Below are 13,789 nucleotides of genomic sequence, written 5' to 3'. Positions count from 1 at the left end.
ATTCACTCAAAGACATTTCTGTAGGCGGACAATTAGCACTCTGCGCTACATGATGCAAATATTTGCCCGCTTTGGGATCTGGGGAGATTTCGTAGCTATCAACATCAACAGCCGCGGACTATTAAAGCGCAGTGCGTATTTTTCTTTTCGTCTGGCTTTGATAACAATGAAACCATAAGAGGAATAAAATAATGCTTAGAGTTAAACGCTGAAATAATAATTGCCAAGACGACCTGACGCAAACACAAGAGTCTTTTATTTTCATTTTCACTTCTTTCAATGCTTTCGTTATTTCATGTTCTATCCAAATAATACAAAGTTTGAAATAACATACAATAAATTTTACATTACGTTTAAAGAAAATTATTGCTTGAAGTATAATATAGTAGGATGGTATTATGTAAAAATCATGTTAACAATTGCAATAAGCGAAAGCAAGACTGACACAAGATCCACTTTTTTGTTCCAAATTGTCCTTTCAAAGGCTGACTAAATAGCGGTATTTCGTGTTCAAGCCGATTCTGCTATGTCTTCTGATTGTCATATATCATATTCTGTTTTGTTTAATCTCAAATCAGGAGGTTTTTTCTTTGTATTTCTGTTTACAATGATATTGAACAGATATCTGTGTCCGAGCAATTTTAATAAGAGATATATAACTCGTTTATACGGGTTATGCGAAGGTCTAACGTGACCGTGATATTAAAGTTTATCGAGGCAAATTGATGTACATTAAAAAGAAAACGAAATAACCAGAAATGAGCTGCAGGAGAGACATAATGTGTAATTTATTGACCGGAAAATCACCTGGGGAAGACCCTGCCTTATTACAGCGCTGTTTCTCGCTACACTGGAGCGTACGTTTGATGCTGCCCTCGCCTTGTTTTGATGCCGTTTAATGAACTCCTCAGCATTCTATCAATTAGGTCGTTAGCCCGTTTATTGGTGGAGCCAGGGATGTTTTGATGTTGCCAGTATGATGCGCAGACACGGGGACGCTAATTGATGTAATGGCCCCCCGTGTAATGACATCTCGCTTCATGCGCCCAGTGATTGGGCGCGACGCATGCCTTCCCCGGCGGGAGGTATCGGGCGCGGAGAGGATACCACCGCACGGGACCCGAGGCACGTAATCGCAGGAGACAAAGTCTGACGAAATGTCAAAGGTCAAGTTGACCCACTTTGTATTATGTCTTACAGTAGCACATACCATTGTACATACGAGTTAATGGTTTTCCTTTTGCCCTCTTCCCAATAATAAGCCCACGCCGGCAAGATCGCAGAAAGCGAGGAGCAAAAGTAAGATGACCCTTTCGAGCCATGGGAACTTTCCCAAACGCAGACGTGGGCTTCATTTACCGCATTCAGCCCGTCTTGATGGAATGAATAAGTTCCATCTGTTGAGATGGAATTAGATTTAATTGAAAGGAAAAGTACCCCCTTATTCTACCCAATAATGCCATCCACTGCAGGACGCGTCCTATAGGCTTATGCAAGAAAACGAATGAATGGTATTTTGAATAGCTGAAAAATATTGCTGCAGTCTTACGTCAATGCGACCGCGTCATCGTATCGATATGACCATGATGATTGCCTTCTTGGCATTTTGCTGGACGACTTTTCGGAGTAAACAAATCATCATGTAAAGAAATTAAGTAATAGTGTCATTTTGCGATAAACCGTTCGCACAGCATGTGAGCTGCATACCTATAACGAAAGCGCACAATCATGTACGCGATGGTTAGTTCACAAAGAGCATCTGGGTAAATCTCGACTGTCAGAACCAAAATGAAAAATTTCATCTAGCATATTGGTCATTTCCAACGAATCCCACCCATAAATGATCATTTTTGTCCACTGGGAACTCTTTTATCATCATTTTTTTCTAGTGACAGTGATCCATTTGCACGCCTTCAAATTTGCACCAAGGTGCGTCCAAAGTGTGCAATACATCTTAATTCAGCAAATATCACTTTATCACAACGACCATCAATGGCCTTGGCACTACAATGTATGGCGCTTGATTAATTTCTCGAATCTTAAATCTTTATCCCGGATTGATTAAGACATCTTCCGGGTGCATGAAGACAGAAACATAGAACAATCGTCACATATTTATTTTTATGTTTTGACTTAAATCCACACTTGAATCGTTATTCGCCATTCATTATTCGACACAATTAATCGTCTTTTTTAAACATCATTTCACTCGCCTGTTTTTCTTGTTTGTTCTTTTATGCATGTTCCTCAGATGCTGTAAATCCGTACAACTGGTATTGTTTACTGATCAAAAGAAAAGGTACGTTACATGGCACAGTCTGGACCGACTATTGTTTACGGCGGTACTCGAGACTATACCATTGAGTGTACAGGAAATGAACTGCCATTTTCAAAGCAATATTGATACTATGTTGCCTCAACAGATACAGAGATTACTGTACTGACGATTATAGAGATAGTATATCAAGGGATTACTTACGAGCTGGCTAGGGAGTGATTTCATGAGAGCTACTTCGCACAAGAGTACTGCATGAACCGACACCGGAGTGCCCCTGGGGAGCTTTGCACATTGTGCCCACTGCTGCAAGTCTCCGCGGTGACGAGATATCGGTAACACCCAACTCTCGCACTGATTTTGTGACGAAGTATTTGTGTCAAAGAAGAACATTCGCATACCTTTTCAAAAATTGGATAATTATCATATAAAAGTCACAAAACCTATGACTCCCCCAGAGTTCCGCTCGGATATTCTTCTCATTGTACATTGACCGTGGGGGCGCTTGTGGCATTAACAGTGGATAAGACTCTCGACTCCCGATCGGAGGACCCGAGTTCGATTCCCGCCCAGTGCTTACTTCCTTGGACAAGATGTTTTTACCCACCACGTCCCTCTCGATCCAGGTGTATAAATGGGTACCTGGCAACGCTATTGGGTAATAATAACGGCAGGGCCCTCTGGTAGAGCAGTAGCAACACTTTGAAAGCTATACCCTGGATAAAGAACACCCTATTATTATTTTTAACGTTGATCTCCACCCCATAGCCCCGCAGCCCCCCCCCCCCTTAAAAAAATGTTCCGCGGCCCTTGATATTGACTGTGAAAAGACTAGATGTTTCGTTTGTGTGTGTGTGTGTGTATGTGTATATAATATGCATATATATATATATATATATATATATATATGATACAGTGAAGAGTTTGATCGCAAAAAGCGTTTATTCCATTCTTGTCAATTTGAGATATTTATGATCAAAGCTGCCAAAAAAACAAAGAAAATTAAAAACATGGGATATTTTCAGTCATAACTTCAAGGATACTCTTTGTTATGTAACATGTTAGGTATCTCTGGCAAGGTTCTGTTTTGCTCTCTCCTATGATGGACTTACTCTAAAGCGTTTTAAAATGGCCCTTAATCCGTGTTTTTTTTTTTGCGATCAAACCCTTCATATCATTATCATTCTCTTTACCATGTCGAGTACTTGCTGGAAGAAGAAGGAGAAATCGACGGTGACCACGGTGGAGATGTTCTTGACAGGCCGAACCTGCCGGTCGTATTCCTTCATGAGATTTCTGATCAGAATGTGCGTGGCGTTGTCTGCCGCAACTGCAGAGAGTACAAAAAGAGATGGGAGGGGAACAGAAAAAGAAATTGATGAGTCATTACCATGCAACCTCCCACATGGCGCTTTTATCGATAAAAATGCGACCTCTGAAAAGGATGAGAACGGCTAAAGGTAAAATTGACGTTGGGTTTTTTAGGTTAATTCACACTTGTTTTCATATCCCAGGTGGAAACTCGTGTCCTTTATCGTTTGAGAAACGTGTGATTGATACAGTTGTGATTATAGTCAATCAAACAAGAAGAAGTAGAAGAAGAAGAAGAAGAAATATAACATGTAGACGAAGTGCTGCTCTTAGTAGTAGAGTAAGTATATTCGTTAAAACTGTTTATCCACTTACTCAGATCATAGATAAACGTAAATATAGCATCGTGCAAATTAATTCACACAGTTAACCCTGACTGCAAGAATGCATAATTCCTTGCTAGATATGTGATGCGCACTCTAATCATGTATTCCCCTACACATCCTGACGAGCGACAAAGTTGACAATAATTTTTGTAAATGACATCGAAAATGGAAATCCTCAGAAAAACAAAAGTTTGAGGTCAACGTGACGGTCATTTTTTTCGGAAATCACTGTCAACTTTTTAGAGCAAAATAACTGCCACCAACATAAACAATAATAATACAGAACAATATGATATAGACCAGTATGATGTAAACAGATCAACGCGATTATATTTCAGTTCAATGTATAAGAGTTGAAGAATCGCGATGTGAATAGCCCCAAGGTATTCATCTATGCACCCTTACGCCGCTTTCATATGAGTTAAAGGACAAGGTAAGAGAAGTGTGGAGAGAACTGAGATGAAAATAGAGGTATTTAACTCTAATTTCAATACAAAACGTCAAATGAGTATTATGGTTGTCGAAAATAAAACATGAGTAAACCAAAATCCCGTTGTTCTACCGCAGACAAAGACGACTTCTTCGTTGTTGTTTTCTTAACGGTGGCCAATTGCCCACAGTGTCATTTAATGTGTCATGATTGTCATCGTCGCTACCCTTTGCATCAGACAAAGTGGCTTTAAATCAAGTGTAAGAATCAAACGCGAAACAAACTCTCAACCAATCAGGATCCAGCCCATGGAACCATTTAAACCCACACGTCGGCTTTCTGTTCTTAACGTCAGTCGTCAGTGCACCGGAGTGTTACGTGCGGCTGGACCCTCGACGTCCAAAGAGCGCCATCATGTCAGTGGTACAAATATCATTCTCGTTTATATCTGTAATGTCTTGATGTGTGTGTGTGTGTGTGTGTGTGTGTGTGTGTGTGTGTGTGTGACTTTTAACGCAGCTATTCATGTATCTTTTCATCTACATATAAGCCTTTATTCATTTTTCAGTCCGTCAATGCAGTTTCATTTGTAGCATGTCAATTAGTGTTGTTTTCTCGAAGGCAGTGTTAACATGGTTAGTGGTAGTGAGTTTTGACCATATCATTATTTCGAATGAATATCCCGTGGCAAATCTCCCTCCCTCTGCCTACATCGATCGGGAAAATAATCGCGTCTATTTTCTTTTTCTGATCATATCCATTTCGGCATTGCTTCTGAATTTCCAAAACCCTCTCCTGCCCATATCCAACTCCTTTCAAACGTATCAGGATGTAAGTTTAATCCAACTTTTTGCCCTTACGAGAGCACCCCCTTTTCCCTCGTATTTATCATTTATATAATTACCCATCAGTATAGACTTTCCCTCGAGGAAAATGAATATCCCAGCAAGAGAATTTACGTCGGAAAACAACAGACTTTAAAGAGCATAACGATCGCTTTTGTTTTGAAAGCAAACATATATATGGTCACTCATTTCTTCTCGGAACGACACTAATGAGAATCCATGACGAAGTAAACTCTTTGCGTGGGCACTAAGCACCTCCAATATGGCAAAGTGCAGCGAGGCGGGAGAAGCGATTCGCTAACGAGCTGTTTACAAACGGTTCAGAAAGAATTAAGAATCGCTTCATCTTCCCAGATAGACCTATAATGGGCACCACTACATGCCCATCAGTCTTGCGGTCAGCGAGAATGCCAAAACAGAAGCAATAACAACAACAACAAAACAGATAAATACTGATAGCCCCGTCAATGTTTTTTGAATAAGCTTCATCAAGTCATGATCTGAAGACTTCGTGGTGAAAATTGCGTTGCGCATGTGTTTGTATCGTTGTGTAAACCTCACCTGTGTGTAAACGTTTTATAGAAAAGGAGAGAAGGTGCATGGATATGCTGCGCATACCTCTAACCTTCCCAGAACTGGTTACAATTCGTTATTCCGAAGGTTTGTAATTCTGAAAATGAAGGAACGTTTGTTTTTCCGAGGGTTCGTTCATCTGAAAACGAAATAAGGTTTGTAATTTCGTGTTTTTGTTTTGTTTTGTTTTGTTTTGTTTTGTTTTGTTTTGTTTTGTTTTGTTTTTTGTTTTTCATTTTCAGACTATCGAACCTTCGGAATATCGAACGTCACCCTTCAGAACTACCATCTCTAACAATCGTCTCAAAGATATCTAAACTGCATAAGACACGACATTGTTGCCGACGCTACTCTCAGATATGAAATATAAACATAAATGGCGGAACGTTCAGTCACCCTGATGATGCATTACCTTCTTTCTTATGATTCAGTCACATTTTGCCCATGTATTTTTTCAACTAGTAAGTTTATTGATTCATGTAAACAAATGACGTGTATCTAAATTTCATTTGGAAATGTAATAGTTACATTGTGCTTAATTTGTTTATATGAAATTGTCATATTATATGCTTTGGCCGGAAATGAAATAAAAAATGAAATGAAAAATGAAATGAAATGATGCCAAACCATCCTCTCAGTCATTGAAAGAAATACAAGACATGAAGCATTCCAAGAGCGTTCTCAAGCCTTAACCACAGCGCCATGGAGTCAATATCGCCCGTAGACTCTGCTCGCATCCTGCCAAAAATCTGGATTGGTATAATGATCCAGATCAACATATATCAATATATCAACATACATCAACAAAATAAATGAATTGAATTGAATTGAATTGAATTGAATTGAACATGAAAAATAATTACATGTTTTATTTACCACAACAACGTTATCCTGAAAATGATATCAGTCGTAATCCCTTCATAACCTTTCGACAGTAACAATGCTGAAAGACAAACACAATGAAACGTAGATCAAACAAAACCAAGAATATAAGTTTCATGATGCTGGTAATAACCATAAGTAATCCTTTAACAAAAAAATAATAATTATGTACACTCCATCACTGCAGAGAGTAGGGTCCTTTGTGCATGTTAAGAATAAGTGTCAAGATTTCAAAACACACCATGTTTCAGTACATGTACACAGTGCCAGCTCTGCAACAGTATTATGGGTCAGAGTGCTTCACGCACTGTCCCACGTTCGCAGCTAGCACTGACTACTATAAAACGACACCCATGTTTCCTAACAATACAGTAGTCTCCGTTTGATCAAGTAGTGCCGCGTAGAGCAGTTCTTACCCAGTTAAGCGGTTTACCCGATTAACCGGAGAGCATGATTTATACGTCATAGATACCACATACTGTCGATGTACCCTTCTTTGTAATACACGCAGCATAGTATGATGTCACTACAGCCATAGCTCGTATGCTTGACAATTGTAACAGAAAGTCACACAACATTCTTTACATAAACCCCAATCTTTTTCACGAAATGTTTCCAAGGAAAAGGACGTGTAAAATCACATTTCTTTGGTACTGATCCAAGGGTTGTTCCCCGAGCATGGAGACTTCTTAAAATTTGTGCAGTTAGATTCCTGCATGCTGGGCATGCAGCTGCCAAATACGTGTTGCACGAAGTCTGCTGCCCTCGTAGGTCAAAATAGTGACAGCAAGTTTATCAATTCCACGAACAGTCTAAAGAAAGGTTAGAATCCCAGTAGAGCAAGCTAATCCGTCGTTTTTCCCCAAGAGCTATAATAGCTAGACACGTGTACTGATGAATGTGTCACTGTATGTGTAGTTTGGGGTAGTGTGTAGAGCCGGTATATTATACAAGGGTTTGAACACGTCATGCAGAAATAACAGTCTATTTTGTAGTAATACTGCGAATCAATCATACACTGCACATTTGGCATACTAAATCGTGAAGTCAAGCACACTGTTGCCTCTCAGCACCTCAGAGTTTTTACAGAGCATAAATTTACATCTAGTGTAAAGATTTTTCTGCCAAAAAAAAAGCAACAACTATGAAAACAGATCAGGTTTATCTGGAACATTTCCACCCATTTTTTAAAACCGAAATGCCTACCCGATTACCATGACATGAATCTGAGCTGTATGTTCAGCCTGGGCGCCAATTAGGCGGAGTATCCAGTGAAAAGCTTTTCCCTATTATGCGGAATCTACTGTGTAACTGATAGTGGACTTAAAGACATACCCTGATAGGTTTTATTGCAGTGGGTTTTGAAAAGCAAATAAGTGAGTGAGTCGTGTGAGCTTGACAACTAAGTACCCAAGCCACACACCTTCTGACACGCGCGCGGACAAGCGCCTCACACCGATACGCAAATTTATTGATCCCTTCGACGCGCCGACAGGCCTGGACAACGTGTCAACCGTCACATTTTGGTGGCGTCAAATGACGCGGCTGAGTAGATCAAAGTGCAGTGGGTCCGAGGCCCTATTCTAAACATTCCTTCCTCTGCAAAAATGTCATCTGAAGCACTTGATAACATCTCCTGGTGGAAAAGGTCGCTTGAGTACTTGTCTAATATGACGAAAGAAACTTTGACAGAAGTCCCGAAAGGCTAAATACGCCGAGATATACTATCGAGGGTAATCTTTGAAAGATCGAATCATAAATTGTTTCGAACATGACTCGTTTAGCGGATAAGAGTGTCCGCGAATCTATGATCTCGCCAAGAAAGTGATCGCATTGGTTCTGACAAAAGAAATCGTCGTTGAATTTTCTGTGTTCCGTAGTCATGCCTATTGGGCTCTCGATTTTATACCTTATGTGTGTTTATGGGACACGCGGGCAGGGATATTTTGCGCCTTTAAGGCATAGTTTTTTCACTAGATCCAAAGTTATTTCAGGGGCAGCTAAAAATACGTAGAGGTGGGTCAGTCACATTAACTGAAAAGTCGCACCGTGCGGTTCCCGGGGTGTAGCTCTATTAACGACTGCAAGGCGCTGTGCCTGCTGAGCTTCGAGGGAACAAATCAAGTTAGCGCCCGAGGACGGAGACAAGATGATTGTATTGTCTGATCTTTAGCGGCACATTATTTGTTATGCATTTTTGAATTGATGTTCCGATGTGATTAATCCAATGTAAACCAGCAAGCACGCCAGTTGAAGTAAGCCATAATAGCGAGGGAGGTGCACGTTGCCATCCATTCGTTAACGTGCCACGTTTACGCACCTCCGACAGAGTGCAGCGTTCAGGGTTACATGCACGCAGCGGAGTGCGATTTCTCTCCGAAGCCATATCACAGCCCTTGTCTACGGCAACAGACCTCGGCAAATTACCCTAAAACTAATGTTAATGGTTGGATGGTCCCCAGAGTGCCAATTATGTGTCTGGCTACGAATGATCATTCTTAATAGCTGATGTTAGCTATTTCTTATCATAAAAGGATGAAGCAGATCCTACTAAAATGATTGGTTGAGAACGTACGCGTGACCAGGCATTTATTTCGCCTAACACGTAACTTTGCTTATGACTGGTCATTAGCAAAGTATAATGACCGGTCATTAGCACTTTCACGTCGCGACGGTGACGGGGCGAGATTCCATCGTTTTATTTACTCGCGAAAATGGCTGTCACGGAATTTAAAACACGTATACATTTGAAATTCTTTCGACAACAAGGATCTGCGTCATCAGTCTATAAAACAAATGGTGCACGTCATTTTGTACAGGCATCAGTGTGATTACCGACACTCGGTACCTTTGATACAGTCCAAGCGCCCTTGGCTATCGCCTAAGGTGTGTTAGACTGTTCCATAGGTATACCATGTGTGGGTAGATCTTAAATGCCCCTCACTGTTATGTATTATTTGTATACTCATTTCAATTCATCATCAATTTTTTTCTCTGGGGGTTAGAACCCTGGCACTGTAGCTGAAACGCAGTGGTTATTATCGACTAACAAACTCTCTGCGAGATTTTCCCCACACACTTCGTAAAGACGCACTACACCAGGCAACGTGTTGAATGAACTGTGCGAAGTATATTGCAGGGCCGGCGGAGCGTTTTCAAAAGTGGAGGGTCCCACTTCCGGGTTCATGAGCTAACAGGCAAAAAAAAAAAAAAGAGTCTTCAGCTCATCTTTGTCATTCCACTTTCGGGTTTCTTCAGCTGACAAGCAAAAAAAAAGGGAAAAAAAAAGGTCTTCAGCACAAAAAAAAATAACCTTACCGCGCTCACACTACAATGTTTCTATATATTTCTTTCCAGTGCCACTTACGCACTTCCTTGGTAAAAACAGGGGGGAGGCAAAGTGGTGACACCTTACGTATTCCTTTGTATGGTGCAAAAAAAAAGTGGGTCCCCGAGCCCCCCACAGATTCGCTGAAACATCGAAGTTAGTTGTTTTATCACGAGTAGATGTGAATATGTTACAGCCAAAGGTGACGGAAGCCAAATCACGTATCATTCTGTGAATTTTACATCATCGTGATCGATTTGAAAAAGTCAATATGAAACAGTCCAGTTATTAAGTCTCCTAGTTCGAATCTGGAGATTATATGCAACCACTGATCCCGAGGAGAAACTGAGATAATGAGTGAGTTTCCATCTCAGTAATATGTAGTACAAGGCCGCAACAGAGAGAGTAAAAGGAATCATCAGTAGTCAATGATCACCATCATACAGGCAGGCGAAGGCCCGAAATACCGTTCTAAAAAACAGGGATAGCTGCAGCGATAATGAGGAATGCCCCAGTCCTCTCAAAGCCGAACAGAAGTTACTGCTTCCCCCCCCCCCCTTCTCCTCCTTCCCAGTCTCGATTTCCTTTTCCCCAGCCGACACTTGCCGTGATCCAACTGTGTAAGGATACAGGTGATGAAACAGTATACGAGCCCGGGCAGAATCCGCCAACACTCACTACTCCTCCTTGAATTACCGGAACCAGTCACGAATCTTGCCCCGCCGTATAGCCAGGTCTCTGTTTTCACCATGACAGCCACCACAGCGATATCATATCTAGCAACGAATAAGGGGATGATGTGAAAATTGGCACCCATCTCCTCCCCCCCCCCCCCCCCCCTTTCCGTTTTCCTTGCTTCATACCCTCTGAAAATTTCTTCCATCTCTGGCGCATGATTATTCCGTGCGTGCGGCACCATCCTTCTATCTTTCTTTCCTCTAAGACGAAGAGTCTGGGGGTTTTTTAAGTTAAAGGGAATATAGGGTACTTGATGTGATTCTGGGAATGTCTATATAAAGATAGTCATAAGATTTGGAAAATCGTGCGCCATTTTCCAGCTGGAAGTATGTGCTTGAAAGTTCGACAATGATGAAAGGATTTTTGCGTTTGTTTTGTCGTTGCTTGTCATTGGTGTGAGGCTGTTTGGGGTTTTTTTCTTCTTTCGTCCACAAGTTTTCCATACAGATTTTAGACATGAACTGTAATTATCCAGTCACCAAACTCATTAGAAAGGTAATGTAAATTCTATAGAAAATGAAGGATTCTTGACTGAGTCGTCAATACGTCATGCAAAAAGTATTGATTACTCTTTTTTCTAGAGTTTCCCCATCTTATATTTTTAAAAGTTAGAACTACACCCTTTCCGCGAGTGATTTTTTCCCATCTGTCCTCGCGATGATCTTAAGACCCAGACTAATGAGCATCTTATCAAAGCCATGTTACCATATTTTCCTCAAAATACCAAATTCCATCCATGAATAATAGCAAGTTTCTTCAAGGCGTTTTTAAAAGATATTCGTCAAAGTACGCGTTTCACCAATCCAGGACTTACTCAGTTACAACTACAATATTTGTCACATATGTCATATTCTAGCATGACGTGTGAATCATCTTTGCTTGTTTTTTTTTTCTCCTCTCTTGCGGAATATAAATTTAGCTCGACGCTCAACTTCATCCAGGCATGCATTACGCAAGTCTTTGACAAATAAATCCAAGGATTGTGGATTACGGCAATTGGCTTCATCAGATCTCAACGTGCTTTTCAAAACAAGAAAGGAAGAAAGGAGGATAAACGTTGGAGGCAGAGAAAATTTGAAGAGAGAGAGAGCGAGAGAGAGAGAGAGAGTGTGTGTGTGTGTGTGTGTGTGTGTGTGTGTGTGTGTGTGAGTGTGAGAGGGAGAGAGAGAGAGAATAGAGAGAGATGGAACGAATGACAGCCTGAAATGGGAGAAAGGGTAGATGCAGAAGTCTATCTGATCTGTCGTACTGCACTTTCTTTCTATCAATATAAGGACGAAATAGGCGGGACATAGAGTGGACTGTGCTTCGATGCTTTTTTGATCTAGGACGAGATTTAGCGTATTTACAGGGTTCGTATCTCTCGCCCAGTCCAGCCGTAAGCCCGAAACACCGGAGATCAGGACGCATGCAGCACGGCCGCTTTTTTGAAATCAACGGATAGCAAGCAGATTGCACAAGCGGTCGTCATTGTAGGCAGCTGGGGCCGCGTTGATCTGTCCCACGGCAAACATTTATTTGTCTGCACATGGTTCGAAAGAGAACATTATTTATTTGGCCACTCCGCTTCTACAGATTTTAATCATTTTAGTCGTTGTTTTTAATATAAGTTGTTGAATTGCTAGCTTGTTGTTACTTTTTTTGTATGTTTTGCAATGCAAGATCAGATGCGACGCAAATTGTGACCCGCTTTATAGTCCTTCATCATTTTTTTTTTCTTGTTTTTTTGTGCAGTTTCTTATTCTGAGTAAAGCTCATTTGAACTTTGCAATGCATATCAATCAAAGAATCCATACAGAGCATCGGAATTTGCCTTATTCGCTATTTTCGCGGCAAGATTTTATGCATGCCACGTACAATCGAAAAAAATAGACTCTTTATAGACTGCGATTTCTTTTTTTACGTTGCGTCATTGTACGTTTCTAGGAAGGCACGCCTCATTCTCGCCTTGCGCTGTATCAAGATTCCACACCAGCACAACGCTTCCTATTCAACACGTTAACATCTATGTGAGATAGTCACATACAGAGTGCATCAGGTCGAGTCGTTCTCATGTTTAATTGTTAAAACAAGAAGTGCGAGGTCCTGACATGCCAGTAAGATTGCAATAGATAGATAGGAAGATGAATGGCATTCCCCTGAATGACATGTTTAAACTCAAAGTAAATCAATTGCCAAACGCTATCAATGCAACAGTTTTAAAGGCATGGTTTACCATTTGCAGATGAAACAAAAAAACCAGCATTAGTGCTTTCGAATAGTTCTAAAATGTGAGTTAGGAATAGAAACAACCACTGTAAAAAATTGAATCTGTATAATCGATGTTAAGTATTGTTACATATACGATATGTGAACAAATAATAAAAATGTTTCCAGACTAAACCGTCTGTAGTTATGGTTTACTGAGAAAAATACTGATATCTCCTTATATTTTAGGCTTTATTACGAAATCTTATATGGTAGGATGTTTTGTGATACAGCAGACCTACAATTTTTTTTAATCACTGCTCCCAAAGGTAAACAGGACCTTTAAAGGGTCAATTTGGATGAAGCATTGGTCCAATTTGTAATCGAATTTAAAACAGATGCATTTGCATTCAGTAATTTAAACAAATTCGTCGGACACCACCAGAATTTTTTTCTCGCAACACTCGCAGAAAACAAAGGGGGAAAAGATACTCAAATGAAACTTGGTAAAATGTTCCAGAAAATCCTGACCCATTCGTGCTCCACAGAGTTGGGCATCAAAAAAACGCAGGGCATCAGACACCAAGTTAGGGTTCATCCCGACAATGGATACCGTGCGATGTTGGTCGCGTTACATACGCTTCGGGAAGCACCTCATTGATTATGCGTTGGCTTCCTTGCCTAATCGCCTTCCCACGTTTGTGTTCCGCGCTGTCAATCCATCACGGGGGGATTATGCCGTGGCCCGTCGAAACTCACATGGCATACAAAATAGTATGGTCCCATCCAACTCACTTGAGAGACACCAAAACGACTAAAACAAACAAACAAACA

The 13,789-nt window shown here is 40.7% G+C and overlaps 1 protein-coding gene across 1 annotated transcript in view; it reads right to left on the bottom strand.

Moving 5' to 3' along the window:
- LOC139745028 (neuronal acetylcholine receptor subunit alpha-10-like) overlaps positions 1-3,564 on the bottom strand; it is a 31,326-nt gene extending 27,762 nt beyond the window's left edge. The window contains exon 1 of the mRNA XM_071655437.1: positions 3,469-3,564. Within this exon, the coding sequence (XP_071511538.1) occupies positions 3,469-3,564 (96 nt within the window). The remainder of the gene's footprint in view (positions 1-3,468) is intronic.
- Positions 3,565-13,789: the final 10,225 nt, after the last annotated feature.

The sequence above is a fragment of the Diadema antillarum genome, unplaced genomic scaffold, assembly GCF_040938485.1.
Source record: "Diadema antillarum isolate AM-2024a unplaced genomic scaffold, OU_Dant_1.0 seq00001230_RagTag, whole genome shotgun sequence".
Taxonomy (NCBI): Eukaryota; Metazoa; Echinodermata; class Echinoidea; order Diadematoida; family Diadematidae; genus Diadema; species Diadema antillarum.
This window is presented reverse-complemented; position numbering and strand designations above follow the sequence as displayed.